The 16,540-nt window shown below is 42.2% G+C and overlaps 2 protein-coding genes across 2 annotated transcripts in view; one reads left to right on the top strand and one right to left on the bottom strand.

Moving 5' to 3' along the window:
* The window catches only part of armc6 (armadillo repeat containing 6), a 55,229-nt gene that overhangs the window by 29,256 nt on the left and 9,433 nt on the right, over positions 1–16,540 (bottom strand). The window lies entirely within an intron of this gene.
* Positions 3,199–4,011, top strand: LOC137351346 (testis-specific serine/threonine-protein kinase 6-like). The gene has a single exon (XM_068015789.1). It carries the CDS (start codon positions 3,199–3,201, stop codon positions 4,009–4,011), a length of 813 nt encoding a protein of 270 aa, XP_067871890.1.

The following is a 16,540-nucleotide window of genomic DNA, read 5'->3' as shown; positions in this document are numbered from 1 at the left end:
GGGAGGTTGAGGTCAGGCATTCCAGAGCTTAGAGACTCCAGCTGTCCACAGCACAAAGCAGTCACACTGCCACCAAACTACACTCCACTCAAAGATACTGTGGTGTTAATGAAAATGGTTGCAGGACCATTCTCTTCAGATCACCATTCATACAGTAAAACCAAAGCAAAATACTGTGGATGCAGGAAGGCTGAAATAAAAACAGATCGATAGGGTCATCGACTTGAAATGTTATCGCTGTTCCTGTCTCTACAGCTGCTGCCTGACTTGCTGAGTGTTTCCAGCATTTTTTATGTGTATATACACTTTGTGTGATTGTTTGTCCTGTGCCCTGTCCAGCATGAGAATGGTCCTTGGCTCCCTGAAGGTTTGGTTTCTAAGAACACTGGTGAGGAATTGAGTCCTACTTTCAACTGCTGGCTCTTTGTTCTCAGCCTGAGATGTTACAGGGGGTGACTGTTGCCTCAGTTCCCCTGCCTTTAGGAAGGGGAACTAAATAATCACAGATTCCTATTCCCGATTCCTACCTGGTGACTCCTGCTCAAGCTCAACTGTATGAGATTTCCCCTCCCGCACCATGGACTAACAAACCAAACACAACATTCAGCCTTGCACACAAGGACTGGCTGCTTAGATGAAGCAGTGGGAGGGACACACAATGTAACCTAGTACTAGATTGGCACCATCAGATGAAGAGTTTGGGGGGGTGGTGGGGGTGGAAGTGGTTACTATTATTTGTGGGGTGTGTGTGTGGAGCTAAAGGCGACTGTTGAGATCTCCAGGCCTAGTCCCTCTTTATCTATAGCCATTCTTGTTCTTACTCCTCTGGTCTCAAATACAACACCCAGATCTCCTTAGTTGCTAAAGCAACATCCAACATGGTCAGTCTGCTCTTTCACAACCAACACTTCTTGTCCACCTCAACTCTACTGACTCTTTAGCCAACATCCATCCAATAATTGAAGCCTGTTTTGGGGAGGCTTTTCTAACACTTCTTGGACACTGTGACATGATACAAGAACAGTGTTGTCTAACTCCTCTCTCACCTCTAGTCCCCAGTCTAACTCCCTTCGTGCCAACCTTGCTTAACCGATAATATTGCGGTCATTGTTCCTGTGATCTCCAACCTTATTTATAATTGTGTCTTCATTTGTTGAAACCAAGATTCATTGCACTGTCTCCTACTCCAACTCTTTATTTGCCGGGAACGCAAAACTGTGCACCTCCTCACCCCCTGTCAGAGTCTTCCCTCCTGCCTACGAGGTGCAGGGTTTGAAACCCAAACTTGGTATTACCCAACTCAGCGGTAGTCGCTCATAACAATGGTGTTAATTCATCCTTCAAAAGTACGCTGGTCCCATGAACAGAGGGACCGTTAATAATGAGTTAATATGGCCAAATGGTGGCAAGACATACCCCAGAATAACAAAGGGCGAGTATCCCAATGAGGATGAATCTCAAGGTTTCTTTGAATCACCTCAGGGGGCTTCACTATGGGTCCAAGGAAATCTGACCATCTGAACTCCTTGTTTAAAGGCTTTTCGAGGAAGACATTCTTTTATTTAAAAGAGCATCTTGAAGGTGAAACATCCTGCTTGAAAGGAACTCTTAATGGAAAGAGTCCCACTACATGGCAGACCGAGTAGGAAAAACCATGTTAAAAGACATGCAAAGTCATGTTGATACCCTGCTTCCAAATGGTGATGTCTTTAATAGGAGACTTAGAATCATAGTACAGCACAGAAGGAGGCCATTCAGTTCATCAAGTCTGTGACATCTCTTACAAAGAGCAATCCAGGAAGTCCATTCCTCATATTCCTGCAACTTTTTCTCCAAGTATTTATCCAATTCCCCTTTGAAGGCAACTATTAAATCTCTAACCATCACGATCAGGCAATGCATTTCAAATTCTCACTTGCTGCATAATAAGGTTTTCCTCCTGTTGCCTCTGGTTCTTTTATCAATCACCTTAAATCTGTGTCCTCTGTTTATCGACCCTTCAGCCATTGGTAACAGTTTTCTTTATTTACTCTATCTAAACCCTTCATGATTTTAAACACCTCTACCAAATCTCCTCTTAGCCTTCTCTGCTCTAAAGAGAACAACCTCAGCTTCTCTAGTCTCTCCATATAACTGCAATCTCTCATCCCTGGAACCATTCCAGTAAATCTCTTTTGTACCCTCACCAAAGCCTTCACACATCCTTCCTAAAGTGTGGTGCCCAGAATTGGACACAATACTCTAGCTGGGACTGAATTAGTGTTTTATAATACGTTACATAACTTTCACAGATGTACCTATCTGTTCTCTGAGTAATAACTAATTATTTTGAGATTCTCAAGGTCTTTTTATCAGAATTATTTTCTTTAACCAATATGGGCTCTAAACATAATTTGGTTTCTTCTTCGAAGCAGATCCAATGAGGCAAGCCTTCCTCCCTCTCTGAACGAGGCTGATGGTGAGACTCAAGTTTTGTGCCTTTCACTTGAAGTCCCTGTCACAGTGACTGTGGATATTTCCACTGGGATTGTGCTTCTGGATGAGCCGGGAGAACAGATTGGAGGAGCAGGAGGAGAGCTAAGGTTCCTTGAGACCATCCAATTAGAAATCTCAAGGAACAAAGATCATCCAATTAGAAAATAACTGCCAGTCAAGTAGGAAGACTTGCCCATTGGCCACCCAGCTTGCCTGCTTTGGGTGATGCAACTCAACCTATCCCATCATTGATGAGGGTGATCTCATAACTCGTGAGTGTTGAGGTCAAAGGTCAGTGGTCACCCCCACCAGTGAAATGCAGAAACAAACACGTCACATTTACCTATTACATATTCTATTTTTAGCATGAGTATTGCAGATGAATCCCTTACTTTTTTCCCCCCCTTGAAGCAAAAGCGAACTTGTTTGTGTCTTGGAGTGAATGGAGTGCATTCCTTTGAGGTCACAAAGAGTTGGCGATTTTGGAAAGCACGGGTGAAGGGAGTCTGGTTGATGGCTGGAAGTGGCAAATCAATTTATATTTCACTGCAAAGTTAATGCAATCAATATTTTTGAAAGCATTTCTAGGCACATGTCTATAAATGGTGATGGGGTAGGGGTGTGACACAAGGGAGACTTCACAACTGCAAATTATTACAGCAGATGCATTGAGAGGACAAGTTCGCTCATCAGGGTAATGCCTTAACAAGATGGCCGTGTAACATGTCGGGGAGCAAACTACTAGCACAGTTAGGTTATAAACTGGGGAAAACTATAGGAGAGGGCAGCTACTCCAAGGTTAAAGAGGCCATTTCCAAAAAGTACAACAAAAATGTAGCAATCAAAGTGGTCGATAGGAAGAAAGTTCCAAAAGATTTCGCCAGTAAGTTCTTGCCGAGGGAGTTGGCCATTTTGAGAGGGATCAAACATCCTCATATTGTCCACGTTTACGAGTTTATTGAGGTTCGCAATGGGAAAGTCTACATTGTCATGGAGCTGGTCTCTACAAATCTTCTACAGTTGATCCAACAAAGGACCTGTGTCTCATGCCAGGAAGCCAAGTGCTTGTTTTCTCAGGTCACCAAAGCCATCAAATACCTCCATGAACGTGACATTGTCCATCGAGACCTCAAATGTGAGAACATCCTACTGACAGAGCAGATGCAGGTGAAGCTGGCAGATTTTGGGTTTGGAAGGAAGAGCCGAGGCTATCCAGAGCTCAGCACCACCTACTGTGGCTCTGCAGCCTATTCTCCTCCTGAGGTTCTTCTGGGTGTCCCTTACGACCCCAAAAAATATGATATCTGGAGCATGGGGGTCATCCTGTATGTGATAGTGACAGGGTATATGCCGTTCAATGATTCCAGCATTAGCAAGTTACCAGAGAAACAGCTTATGGGTGTGATTTATCCAGAAGAGATTAGGCTAGAGGAGAAGTGCCAGTCTTTGATAGAGAAATTGTTAACTTTCAGTCCACCGATGCGTCCAACAGCTAACCAAGTTACAAGACATGCATGGTTTAGAGAACGCAAATAAAGGAATATGCTCTAAAGTGGGTCAATACAAGAGCCTTGTTGCATTACTCCTGCAGGCGCTGTTCTAGATTTTCCAAGCTGGTAAGTTGGTTTCTGTCAAAGAATAATTTCTTTGAACCAGACTTTGGTTGTTAACAAAGATAAAATTGGGTAGAAACACAGACCTATTATAAGAACATAAGAAATTGAAGCTGGAGTAGGCAACTTGGTCATTTGAGTCTGCTGTGCCATTCAATAAGATAATATCTGATCTTCTATCTCAACTGCACCTTCCTACACTATCCTCACATCCCTTAATCCCCTTAGTATCCAAAACTCTATTGATCTCTGTCCTGAATACACTCAATGACTGAGCATCCACAGCTCTGTGGGGTAGAGAATTCCAAAGATTCACAACCCTTTGAGTGAACTTGTAGTTAGTATTTTTTTGTTCATGGGATGTGAGCATCACTGGCAAGGCCAGCATTTATTGTCCATCCCTAATTGCCCTTGAGAAGGTGAAGAAGTTGAACTATTGCAGTCCATGTGGAGTAGGTAAACCCACAGTGTTGTCAGGGAGGAAGTTCCAGGATTTTGACCCAGTGATGATGAAGGAACGATGATACATTTCCAATTCAGAATGGTGTGTGACTCGGAGAGGAACTTGCAGGTGGTGGTGTTCCCATGCACCTGTTGCCCTTGTTTTCTAGGTGGTAGAGGGCGCAGGTTTGGAAGGTGCTGTTGTACAAGAGAGGCTCATGAAAGTGAAAGGGAGAGACAGAGAAGGAAAGGAGACAGATGAATAGGTAGAAACACTACGTCTTTCACAATGTCTCAAAGCCCCCTACCAGCAATTAAATAATTTTGAAGTGTCATTGCTGTTGTAATGTAGGAACTGCAACAGCCAATTTGCACACAGCAAGCTCCCAGAAACAGTGATGGGATAATGGCCAAGGATTTCTATTGTGAAAATTAAGGGAGAACAAAGTCTCTTGAATTGAGCGCTATTGGAACATGGGAGGCTTCACCACAAATTGCTATTGACGGAGAGACTAAAACATAATTTAAAAAGGGAAAGGGCTAAATATTTGAAAAGGAGGAATATAAAATGAGCTGGGATGAAGGGAATGGTGTTACAGGAGGGTCCATCAGCACTGGGGGACGAATGGCCTCCTCCTATACTACAATTTCGATGGAAACTCTATTGAATCTGAGCCCAGGGAGTGGTTTGGAAATGTTGCTGCTTGGCTGGGTTTAGGAGGACGAGCCTGGCGGAAAGTGCCCTAAACATCCACGTCCTGCTGCCCTTGGTGTGATCTCTCGGTTGGGTTCAGGTCAGTCTATACCAGCTGGTTCTGACGTGTGACTGGGACTCCCGGCTCACAGTTGTCACATGGAAGCAAAGTCCAAACCAGAATCTAAGGAGAGATGGGGCCAGTGGCATCAACTGAGGGACCTGAAGAGGCCTTGTTCAATGCAGGGGAATTCAGGCTATGGTTTCAGGGTTAATATCAAGGAGTTAAAAGGATCACGACTAGTTACAGGTATTATTTTAAAAAGAAAAGCTTGCATTTCTATAGCACTTTCCACGACCACTGGCTGTCTCAAAGGACTTTGCAGCCAATGAAGTCCTTCTGAAGTGCAGACTATTATAATGTAGGAAATGCGGCAGGTTATTTGTACACAGCAAGCTCCCACAAACAGAAATGTGATAATGGCCAGTTACTCTGTTTTTAATGATATTGGTTGATGAATAAATATTGACCAGGACACTGGGGAGAACTCCCTGCTCCTCTTTGAAATAATGGCCATGAAATAGTTTATGTCCACCTGAGAGGGCAGATGGGGCCTCGGTTCAATGTCTCATCTGGAAGTCGGCACCTCCGACAGTGCAGCACCCCCTCAGTACTGCTCTGGAGTGTCAACGTTAATTTTTGTGCTCAGGTCCTGGAACCCACAACCTTCTGACTCAGAAGCGAGAGTGTTACCATTGGGCGGTACAGTGGTTAGCACTGCAGCCTCACAGCTCCAGTGACCCGGGTTCAGTTCTGGGGACTGCCAATGCGGAGTTTGCAAGTTCTCCCTGTGATCGCGTGGGTTTCCGCCGGGTGCTCCAGTTTCCTCCCACAGCCAAAGACTTGCAGGTGATAGCTAAATTGGCCATTGTAAATTGCCCCTAGTGTAGGTAGGTGGTAGGAGAATGGTGGGGATGTGGTAGGAGAATGGTGGGGATGTGGTAGGGAATATGGGATTACTGTAGGATTAGTATAAACGGGTGGTTGATGGTCGGCACAGACTCAGTGGGCCGAAGGGCCTGTTTCAGTGCTGTATCTCTAAAGTAAATAAATAACTCAGCCACAACACATTACTGATACTCTGGTCATAATAAATGTGAATTATTTGGTTACTAGCATTACTATTGGTTATCAGCGTAATTTCAGTGGTTACCGGAGAATCAAATTTGATTTCATCTCTGGTTTCCGCTCTGTGATTCGCTCCCTCGCTCACCCTCTTGGTTTCCCCTCGCCCTGCTCACGGGTGCCCCCGTGAACTTCTCAAATAACAGCGGCTGAGGCAAATCAAGCAAAAATACTCAATGATAGGGGACCTGACTGTTATAAAGTTAGTGCAATAACATGTTTAGCTGTCAGATGGTCAGACATAAAGCAGTCAAACATCACGCGAGTCGATGTTACACAGTCAGACGTCACAATCAGGCTTCACATTGTCAGATCATCACTTGATCAAACCTTTAGGAATGCAGAGTTACTACCCTATCATAGAACAGAAGGCATTCGGAGGATTTAATAGAGGGAGCTTTAAAAATAAACTATCATGGATGGAGGGACCAAATCTGTACAACTGAAGTGCCAAATTTATGGCCTAAAATGTTGCTGACACAGCATTCTAAAACAGGATCAATGCTGGTAACTCAGAGGAGGAAAGTTTGATGTTTAAGCAAAAACACAAGAGGGCGACAGAGCATCAGAACATCACCAAATGACATGCTTCTGACTGAGCACCAGAATATTTAGAATCGAGCAGCAGGAAAGCTTTCACCTGTACGGCACGAAGCGTTACCCTGTTGGTGAGTTCTCAGAGCAAATTCACCTTCAGGAACTATTCTATCTTTGGTTAGTGTTATATATTTGGTTCTTTATGCTACCACCCTGTAGAGTCTAGCTAGACAGGTTTTTAGACTGTATTGCTTAAACATTAATTTTTATTGTATAGTAACTATATACACTCCACATTAGCCTGTGTGTCTCCTTCAAAAGCCATGCTGTATCTGTTCTGCAGTCTCTCCCACGTGATCTCTTACCTCATCCAGGTGGGTGATAATCTTTACGTTCTCTCAAGATTAACCCTTTGAGACCCTTATACTACATCTCCACCCCACCCCCCCCGCCAAGTCTTTATCCCAATATATATTTACATACATTCACTTTTTTTATTTACATGTTACCCCATCTCTTCCCAAGTCTCTGACTTCATAGATTCAACCTGTCTGGAGGCTTCACAACGCTCCCTGATCTTGTCGTCAGGTGTGAAAGATTGGTAATCTTTCTTTGATCCCTTGTTTCTTGACTTGGATGGCCTTTGTTGAGGTTTGGAGCATTTAGTGCATTTTGAATTCTCGGTTCATCATCTGAGTCTTCTAAGTATATGACTGATTGACATCTTTGATGTAAAAAGGAATAAGATTCCTTCTATTTCTAGTTCGTACTAGATAACATTGCTGTTGATTGTCGTCTTTCTGGAGAATTACCCCTTCTCTATTTTGGTCTCGTACCCATGCTTTTTGCCCTTCTGACAACTTTGGTAGGTTTCTCGTACGCTATCTTGTTATAATTAGGGGTCTGTTTGTTTGATATGACTTTTCTTTGTCTTGTACTTTCTGATAATCCTTGCTTTGCAATCCTGGAAGTAATTTCTTGGGTAGAATTGGAAGGTGTTCGAAGTTTTCTTCCCATTAAGAGTTCTGATGGTGCTAATCCACACAATAATGGAGTAGTTCTGTCTGTCAGTTGTGCTAATTGGAAATCTTGATTTTTCATCAACATAGTTTAAATGGTTCTGACTGCTCACTCCACTTCTCGATTTGATTGTGGATACTTAGAGGATTTTTTAGGTGAACAAATCCACATTCTTCTGCAAAGTGCATGAAGTAATCATTTGCAAATTGTGGTCCATTATCAGATACTATCTGATCAGGTATACCATGTGGTGTGAAAACATCTTGTAAAACGCTGATGACTACTTCAGTTGTTGTTGTGCACATCCGCTTAACTTCAATCCATCTTGAGAAGTAATCAACTATAATTAGATAGGATCTTCCCTCAGAGAAGAATAAATCCATCGCCAACCGTTCCCACGGTCTAGTTGGGAATTGGGTCGAAAGTAGAGGTTGTCTTTAACCTTGTCTGTGTACTTGACAATTTTGTTGGACTTGCTTCTTCCCAAGTTCTCTGTCTGTGTAGCACTCCTGTAGGAACTTGCTGCATTTCTCTTTCACACTCTGGTAATCTTTGAGTTTCTTCAACTTTCTTTAGAATATCGAACCACGGAAAAATTATGGCACAGAAGGAGGCCATTCAGCCCGTTGTGTCCGTGCCGGCTGAAAAAACTAGCCGCCCAATCTAATCCCACCTTCCAGCACCTGATCCGTAGCCCTGCAGGTTACAGCACTTCAGGTGCAGGTGCAGTTCCAGGTACCTTTTAAATGAATTGAGGGTTTCTGCCTCCACCACCATTCCTGGCAGTGAATTCCAGACACCCACCACCCTCTGGGTGAAAAAGGTTTTCATGTCCCCTCTAATCCTTCTACCAATCACCTTAAATCTGTGTCCCCTGGTAATTAACCTCTCCACTCGGGGAAACAGCTCTTTCCTGTCTACTCTATCTAGGCCCCTCATAATTTTGTACACCCCTTTCTGTAATGTGACCAGAACTGCACGCAATACACCAGCTGTAGCTTAACCAGCGTTTTATACAGTTCCAGCATTACATCCCTGCTTTTGTATTCTATACCTCGGCCAATAAAGAAAAGCATTCCATATGCCTTCACCACTTTATCTACCTGTTCTGCCACCTTCAGGGACCTGTGGACATGTACTCCAAGGTCTCTCACTTCTTCTACCCCTCTCAATATCCTCCCGTTTATTGTGTATGCCCTCTCTTTATTTGCCCTCCCCAAATGCATTACCTCACACTCATCCGGATTGAATTCCATTTGCCACTTTTCCACCCACTCAACCAAACCATTGATATCTTTCTGGAGTCTACAGCTATCCTCCACGATCAACTACAGAGTCAATTTTTGCATCATCGGCAAATTTCCCAATCATGCCTCCCACATTTAAGTCCAAATCATTAACATATACCACAAACAGCAAGGGACCCAACACTGAGCCCTGTGGAATACCACAGAAAACAGCTTTCCATTCGCAAAAACATCCGCTGATTACTACTCTTTGTTTCCTGTCCCTGAGCCAATTCTGGATCCAACCTGTCACATTCCCCTGTATCCCATCAGCTTTCATTTTACTGACCAGTCTGTCATGCGGGACCTTGTTAAATGCCTTACTAAATTCCATGTAGACCACATCCACTGCACTACCCTCATCAATCCTCCTAGTTACTTCCTCAAAAAACTCAATTAATTACTAAGACATGACCTTCCCTTAACAAATCCATGCTGACTATCCCTGATTAATCCGTGCCTTTCTAAGTGGCAGTTTATCCTGTCCCTCAATAGATTCTAAACATTTACCCACCACTGAGGTCAGACTGACCGTCCTGTAATTATTTGGCCTATCCCTCGCACCCTGTTTAAACAATGGTACAATGTTCGCAGACCTCCAATCGTCTGGTACCTCTCCTGTATCTAGTGAGGATTTGAAGATGATCCTCAGCGCATCTGCTATTTACTCCCTGGCTTTCTTTAACAACCTGGGATACAATCCATCCGGCCCTGGTGATTTATCCACTTTCAAGCATGTCAGACCCTCTAGTACTTCCTCCCTCATTATGCTCATCTTTTCTAATATTTCACACTTCTCTTTAACTACAATGTCTACATCAACCTTCTCCCCTGTGAAGACAGACAAAAATCTCATTAAGAACCCTGTCTACATCTTCTGCATCCACGTTCCCTTGTACATCTCGGATAGGCCCTACCCTTTCCTTAGTTATCCTCTTGCTCTTAATATGATAAAACATCTTTGGGTTTTCCTTGATTTTATCTGCCAATAATTTTTCATGCCCTCTCTTTGCTTTTCTAATTTCCTTTTTTACTTCACCCCTGCACTTTCTATACTCCTCTAGGCTTTCTAAAGTATTAAGATTTTTGTGATCGTCATAAGCTTTCTTTTTCTGCTTTAACTTACCCTGTAAGCTTCTCGATAACCAGGGGGCTCTAGATTTGGCAGCACCACCCTTTATCTTTGAGGGGACATGCTTACACTGTGCCTGTAGTATCTCAACTTACGAAGGTCAATACAAGCTCTTCTACTTAAGAGCGAGAACTCCTGATTGCTTAGGACACAGTGTTTCTAATATTTGCTTTCCCTTATATTGAAGCACTGCTTGTAACTTCGCCTTTACGTCAAGTACAACACCTCCTGGACCATGTAACTGAGTTTCTGTTGATTGCAGAAGCTGCGTGGATAGCCATGGCTCTCTATCTGACAGGACCGTCACACTTGCTCCGGTGTCGAGATTGAAACTAGTGATATGTCCGTTGACATACATGTCTGATGACCAAAATGCATATTTTGGATCATTGATTTCACCCAGAAAATATTTTGATTGGTCTGCTGCAGGAGGTTGCGTAACTTCATTTATCTCTCTATTCTTAACTTTCCGTTTAGAGGTTGAGGTAGTCGAGATTTTATTTCAGCACATCTTACTGAAATGCCCTAATTTTCTGCAAAAAAATCCCCCCCCCCCCCCACCCAAGTGTACCTTTTTTCTTGGTGCCTCTTGTTCATCCCTCTGGTGAAGGAACTGAACAGTTACAGGAGGGTTCCTGAACCAAGGTCTTTTCTCACTTCACGGGATTGGTCTGTTATTGCTGCACAAATCGAAGTAGGAATCACAAGCTTTTAAGACTTCATTGAATTTGGCTGATATTTCATCAATGCATTGGCTTGCTATGATATCAGCTAAAGCACCAATTAAATATAATGTATTGACTTGCTGTGTTTCGGACTTGCTGTCCAATTTTGATGCAATTGTGCATCTGAGGAACTTTTCCCTCCATAGTACCCAGTCTTGAATCTGATTGGGTCCCTCGTGACTTTTGAAACACTGGCACTCCCAATTTTTGATCCATTTAAAAAAAATTTAAAGACTTTTTAAACGTGTTCCATTTTAAGAAACTCTTCAATTTTTGGGCTAGCTTGCTTTGATGGAGTGTAGCAGGTGCTTGACAGTGTTTCATTTGCTTTTTTATATTTTATATATTTTTTTTAAAACGGGATTTCTCAATCATCAGCACAATGATTCACCCGATCGCTTGCTTTTCAGCCACACTTCTGTTCTATGGAGCTTTTCTCCACCTTCTACGATATGTAATTTGTTTTTTCCCTTCCGCTACTTGTTTTAAAGTTTCTTCTATTCTGTCTGAAGGATGATTGTTGCTTCAAATTTTCTCTTCTGGGTATTGAACTTCGTATCCAGCGCTGTTCACCATATTATATATTTGGTTCTTTATGCTGCCACCGTATAGCGTCTAGCCAGAGCGGTTCTGTTTAAACATTAATCTTTTTGTACAGTAATTATATACACTCCACACTAGCCTGTGTGTCTCCTTCAAAAGCCACACTGTAACTGCTCTTGAGTCTCTCCCACATGATCTGTTATCTCATCCTAGTGGGCAGTAATCTTTATATTCTCTCAAGATTAACCCTTATACTACAGTTAGTCTGCCACCATTGTAGGTTTGGTTAGTCCAGCTAGGAGAGATTACTGAGTCTTCAGTAATTTTAACATTAAATCGTTTATTACATTTTAACTATATACAGCTTTACATAAGTCTGTATGGCTTCTGAAGCTTCAAGTCTCTGTCACATGTGATTTCTTGCCTCATTGTGATGGCAGGTATTCCTCACACTGTCTCAAACATTAAAATAAAAGCAAAATACTGCGGATGCTGGAAATCTGAAATAAAAACAAGAAATGCTGGAACCACTCAGCAGGTCTGGCAGCATCTGTGAAAAGAGAAGCAGAGTTAACGTTTCGGGTCAGTGACCCTTCTTTGGAACTGACAAATATTAGAAAAGTCACAGGTTATAAGCAAGTGAGGTGGGGGTGGGGCAAGAGATAACAAAGGAGGTATAGATTGGACCAGGCCACATAGCTGACCAAAAGGTCACGGAGCAAAGGCAAACAATATGTTAATGGTGTGTTGAAAGACAAAGCATTAGTACAGATTAAGTGTTCGTGCACTGAATATTGAACAGCAAGTGCAAACCTGAAAAAAAAAAAGTGGGTAAGCAAACTGAACAAACTAAGATGAAATGAAATAAATGCAAAAAAAAAAAGATTGTAAAAAATGTAAAAAAGAATGTCAGAGCATGACAGCCCCCCCATTTTACTTTCATTTTTAGTTATTTATTTTTCTTTTTTTTTACATTTTTTACAATCTTTTTTTTTTGCATTTATTTCATTTCATCTTAGTTTGTTCAGTTTGCGTACCCACTTTTTTTTTTTCAGGTTTGCACTTGTTGTTCAATATTCAGTGCACTAACACTTAATCTGTACTAATGCTTTGTCTTTCAACACACCATTAACATATTGTTTGCCTTTGCTCCGTGACCTTTTGGTCAGCTATGTGGCCTGGTCCAATCTACACCTCCTTTGTTATCTCTTGCCCCACCCCCACCTCACTTGCTTATAACCTGTGACTTTTCTAATATTTGTCAGTTCCAAAGAAGGGTCACTGACCCGAAACGTTAACTCTGCTTCTCTTTTCACAGATGCTGCCAGACCTGCTGAGTGGTTCCAGCATTTCTTGTTTTTGTCTCAAACATTAACCCTTTCAAACCCTTATACAACATCCAAGTCTTTATCCATAAATATATATATATTTTTACATACTACCCCATCTCCCTCCCCGCCCCCCAAGTCTCCGACATCACAGATTCAATCTGCCAAGAGGCTTCACAACTCTCCCTGATCGTGGTGTTGTCAGATGCGGTACCTTCATTGAAGCTTGTAGTATCCAATGTTTTCTGAATCTCAGGTTCACATCTGGTTTGTCCAAACGTATGACTGATTGACGTCATTGATGAATAGAAATAAGATTTCTCATGTTTCTTCTTATAGTACCTTCTGAAGTACTAAATACGATCTCTGTTGATTATCATCTCTCTGGATGATTACTTCTTCTCTGTCTTGGTCTCGTACCCATACCTTTCTCCTTCCATCAACTTAGGTAGGTTCCTGATACAATATTTCCTATTATAATTAAAAGCTTGTTGCTTTCAGTAAGACTTTTCTCTGTCTTGAACTCTCTGATAATCCTGGACATCTAGCCTTGGTAGTAATTGTTTGGGTAGAATGGGAAGTTGTGTTTTGAGCTTCATTCATCAACAGTAGAGTTATAGTTTAGGAGTGCTGTTTGAAAATCTTCATTCTTCTTTAACATTGCTTTGATAGTTCTGACTCCTCTCTCAGCTTCCCCATTAGATTGAAGATATCCAGGGAAACTTGTAAGATGTACAAATCCACAGTTTTCTGCAAAGTGCATAAAGTAGTCATTTGCCAATTGCGGTCCCTTATCAGAAACTATCTGGTCAGGAGTGAAAAGTGTTGCCAAGATCTTCGATAAAGCTCAAATGACTGTCTCAGTAGTCATTGTGTACAAATATTTGAGTTCAATTCACCTTAAAAATAGTCGATGACTATCAGGTAGGATTTTCCATTAAACATGAATAGATCCATCCCCAGACGTTCCCACAGTCTGGTTGGAAATTGGGTCGAGATAAGGGGTTCCCACTGATTCTGTCTGTGCACGGCGCTTACCTGGCAATTAGAAATAATTTCTTCGATATCTCTCGATATTCCCAGCCACCACACGGATGACTGAGCTTGTACTCTGCATTTTGTTATACCCATGTGGCCCTGGTGTATTTTCTCCAAGACGTCTACCCGTAGTGAATCTAGAATCACCAGGCTTTCGTCATAGAGCAGCAAATCATCCACAATCATAAAGTGTTTTCATTTTCAAAGAAGATGTTAATCATCTTACTACTGGGACGCTGCTGCGGCCAACTGTGTGTGCAATATTGGCGGATACAGGTGCATTCCTCATCTTGCATATGAGCATAATGAATTTCTTGGAGCTTTTTTGAGCTTGCCGGCCATTGTAATGCAGTGAACTGAGAATATGACTCAATCTCATTAGTAAAGTTAATATCCTGTTGTGTAGGATGGTTGACAGTAGCTCTGGACAATGCATCTGCTGTCGTTTGTAGCTTGTCCTGTACATATACAGTTTCGTACGTGAATCTCATTAGTCTCGACCGGAATCTCTGGATTTTCAGAGGCAGCCTAGTCAGTTCCTTTTCATCGTGTAAGGAAACTAAGGGTTTGTGGTCTCTATGACCACCTTTAAGCTGCTAATAAAATCTGGGAACTTCTCACAAGCCCGCGTGACTGCAAGATCTTCTTTCTCTATGATGGTGTCCCTTGTCTCAGTCAATGCTCTATATGCATAATAAACCAGTCTTTGACATCTATCCGGTTGTTCTTGAAAAAAAAGAGTGCCCCTAACCCTGTAAATGAGGAATCTGCTGCAATTATGGCCAGTAGTAAGGACTTTATAATGTGCTAAGGTATCTGGCGATATCAGCATTTCCTGGATCCTTTGCAATGCTTGCTCCTGATGTGCATCCCAACACAATGCTTGAGCTTTCCTTAATAGTTGTCTTAAGGATTGAGTAACTTGCGCTAGATTGGGTAAACATTTTACCATTCCAAGGAACCGTTGAAGACCTTGGACAGAAGTAGGAAGTGGGAATTCACTAATGGCTCTCGTCTTTTGCAGATCAGCCATTATGCCCTTGCAATTGACAATGTGTCCTAAGAAATGAACAGAAGTTTTCGAGAATTCACACTTTTCATGAAGTGCCAGGCCTTCCCTTGTAGATTATTCGAAACTGCTCTAACCCTCAGGTCATGTCGTTCAGTGAATTCACCGTGGACTAAGATCTCTTCCACATAGCAGATTATTCTTTTGAGGCCCTGTAAAATGTTCGACATAGTTCTTTGGAATATTTCCAGTGCTGATGTTATGCTGAATGGTAAACAATTAAAACAAAATCTTCCGAATGGAGTGATGAAGGTTGTCAATAACCTCGACCTCATCCAACTGAATTTGCCAAAAGCCACTTTTCGCATCCAGCTTTGTGAACGTGGTATTTTTGGATAACTTTGCCAAGCTTTCGTCTACTGAGGACTTTGGATGAACTTATCTTGCCACAGCCTTATTAAGTTAAGACTACACAAATGTGAAGAGTACCGTTAAGTTGAGAAACTGGAACCATTCCAGAGCATCACTCTGTAGGTTCAGCGACAGGAGAAATGACTCCTTTCCTGGTCATCTCTTCTAGCTGATGTTGGACTTGCTTCATTAGTGGGTGTGGTATCTTCCTAGGCATTAAAGACATACAGGTTTAGCATCTTTTTGCAACTTAATACTATATTCGGTCTTAACTCTTCCTAGACCAGTAAATAATTTTGGAAAGTCTTTTTGGAAGTGACTCCTGGAAGTAACTTCTTCCACTTTTCAATACAAGCTCCTCTGCTTAAGAGAGAGAATTCGTGATTCCGTAGAACATATACCGTTTCCAATATCTGCTTTCCCTTGTACTGGAGTGTTGCCTGTAGCTTTCCTTTGACTTTCAGTTCAATCCCTCCTGGGCCATGTAGCTGAGTTTCTGCTGGTTGCAGGTAATGCGTTGATAACCATGGTTCATTGTCTGATAAAACCATTACACTTGCTCCAATGTCTACTTTAAAATTAGTGATCTGTCTGTTGACATATGTATTGCAGACCAGAATGCTTGATTAGGGTCATTGATTTCACCAAGGAAGCTTTCTGATTTATCAACTTCAACAACAGCTCTATGCGTGAAGACTTTTTCTTTCAAAACTGTGTGAGTAGAGATTTTACTTTGGCACATCTTCCCAAAATGCCCTATTTTCTTACAGTGGAAGCATTCTGCTTTGTTTGCTGGATGCTGTTTGTGCCTATGGGTCTTTTTGGTGCCTTAGTGCTGGGCAGGGTTTCATGTCATCTTGCATCCCCCCCCCAGTGTACCTCCTTTCTCTGGTGCTTCTTTTACAGCCTCAAAGAACTGAACAGTCGCTGGAGGTTTCCTGAAGCAAGGGTTTCTTCACCTGTCAGCATTACTCTGTTCTTTTCCGGACCTCTACTTGTCTCACCAGCGGTATTGCTTTGTCTAGGGTGAGGTCTTCCTTAAGACTGCAATAAATCCAAAAGGGATTCATCAGCAATACTTACTACAATGTGGTCTCATATT

This window comes from Heterodontus francisci, chromosome 36, assembly GCF_036365525.1.
Source record: "Heterodontus francisci isolate sHetFra1 chromosome 36, sHetFra1.hap1, whole genome shotgun sequence".
In the NCBI taxonomy this organism is placed as follows: domain Eukaryota; kingdom Metazoa; phylum Chordata; class Chondrichthyes; order Heterodontiformes; family Heterodontidae; genus Heterodontus; species Heterodontus francisci.
Note: the sequence above shows the minus strand (reverse complement) of the source record. Positions and strands in the feature narration are given on the sequence as shown.

Excerpts from the sequence above, each read along its gene's own strand:
- LOC137351346 (XM_068015789.1), top strand. The coding sequence starts at position 3,199 with ATGTCGGGGAGCAAACTACTAGCACAGTTAGGTTATAAACTGGGGAAA.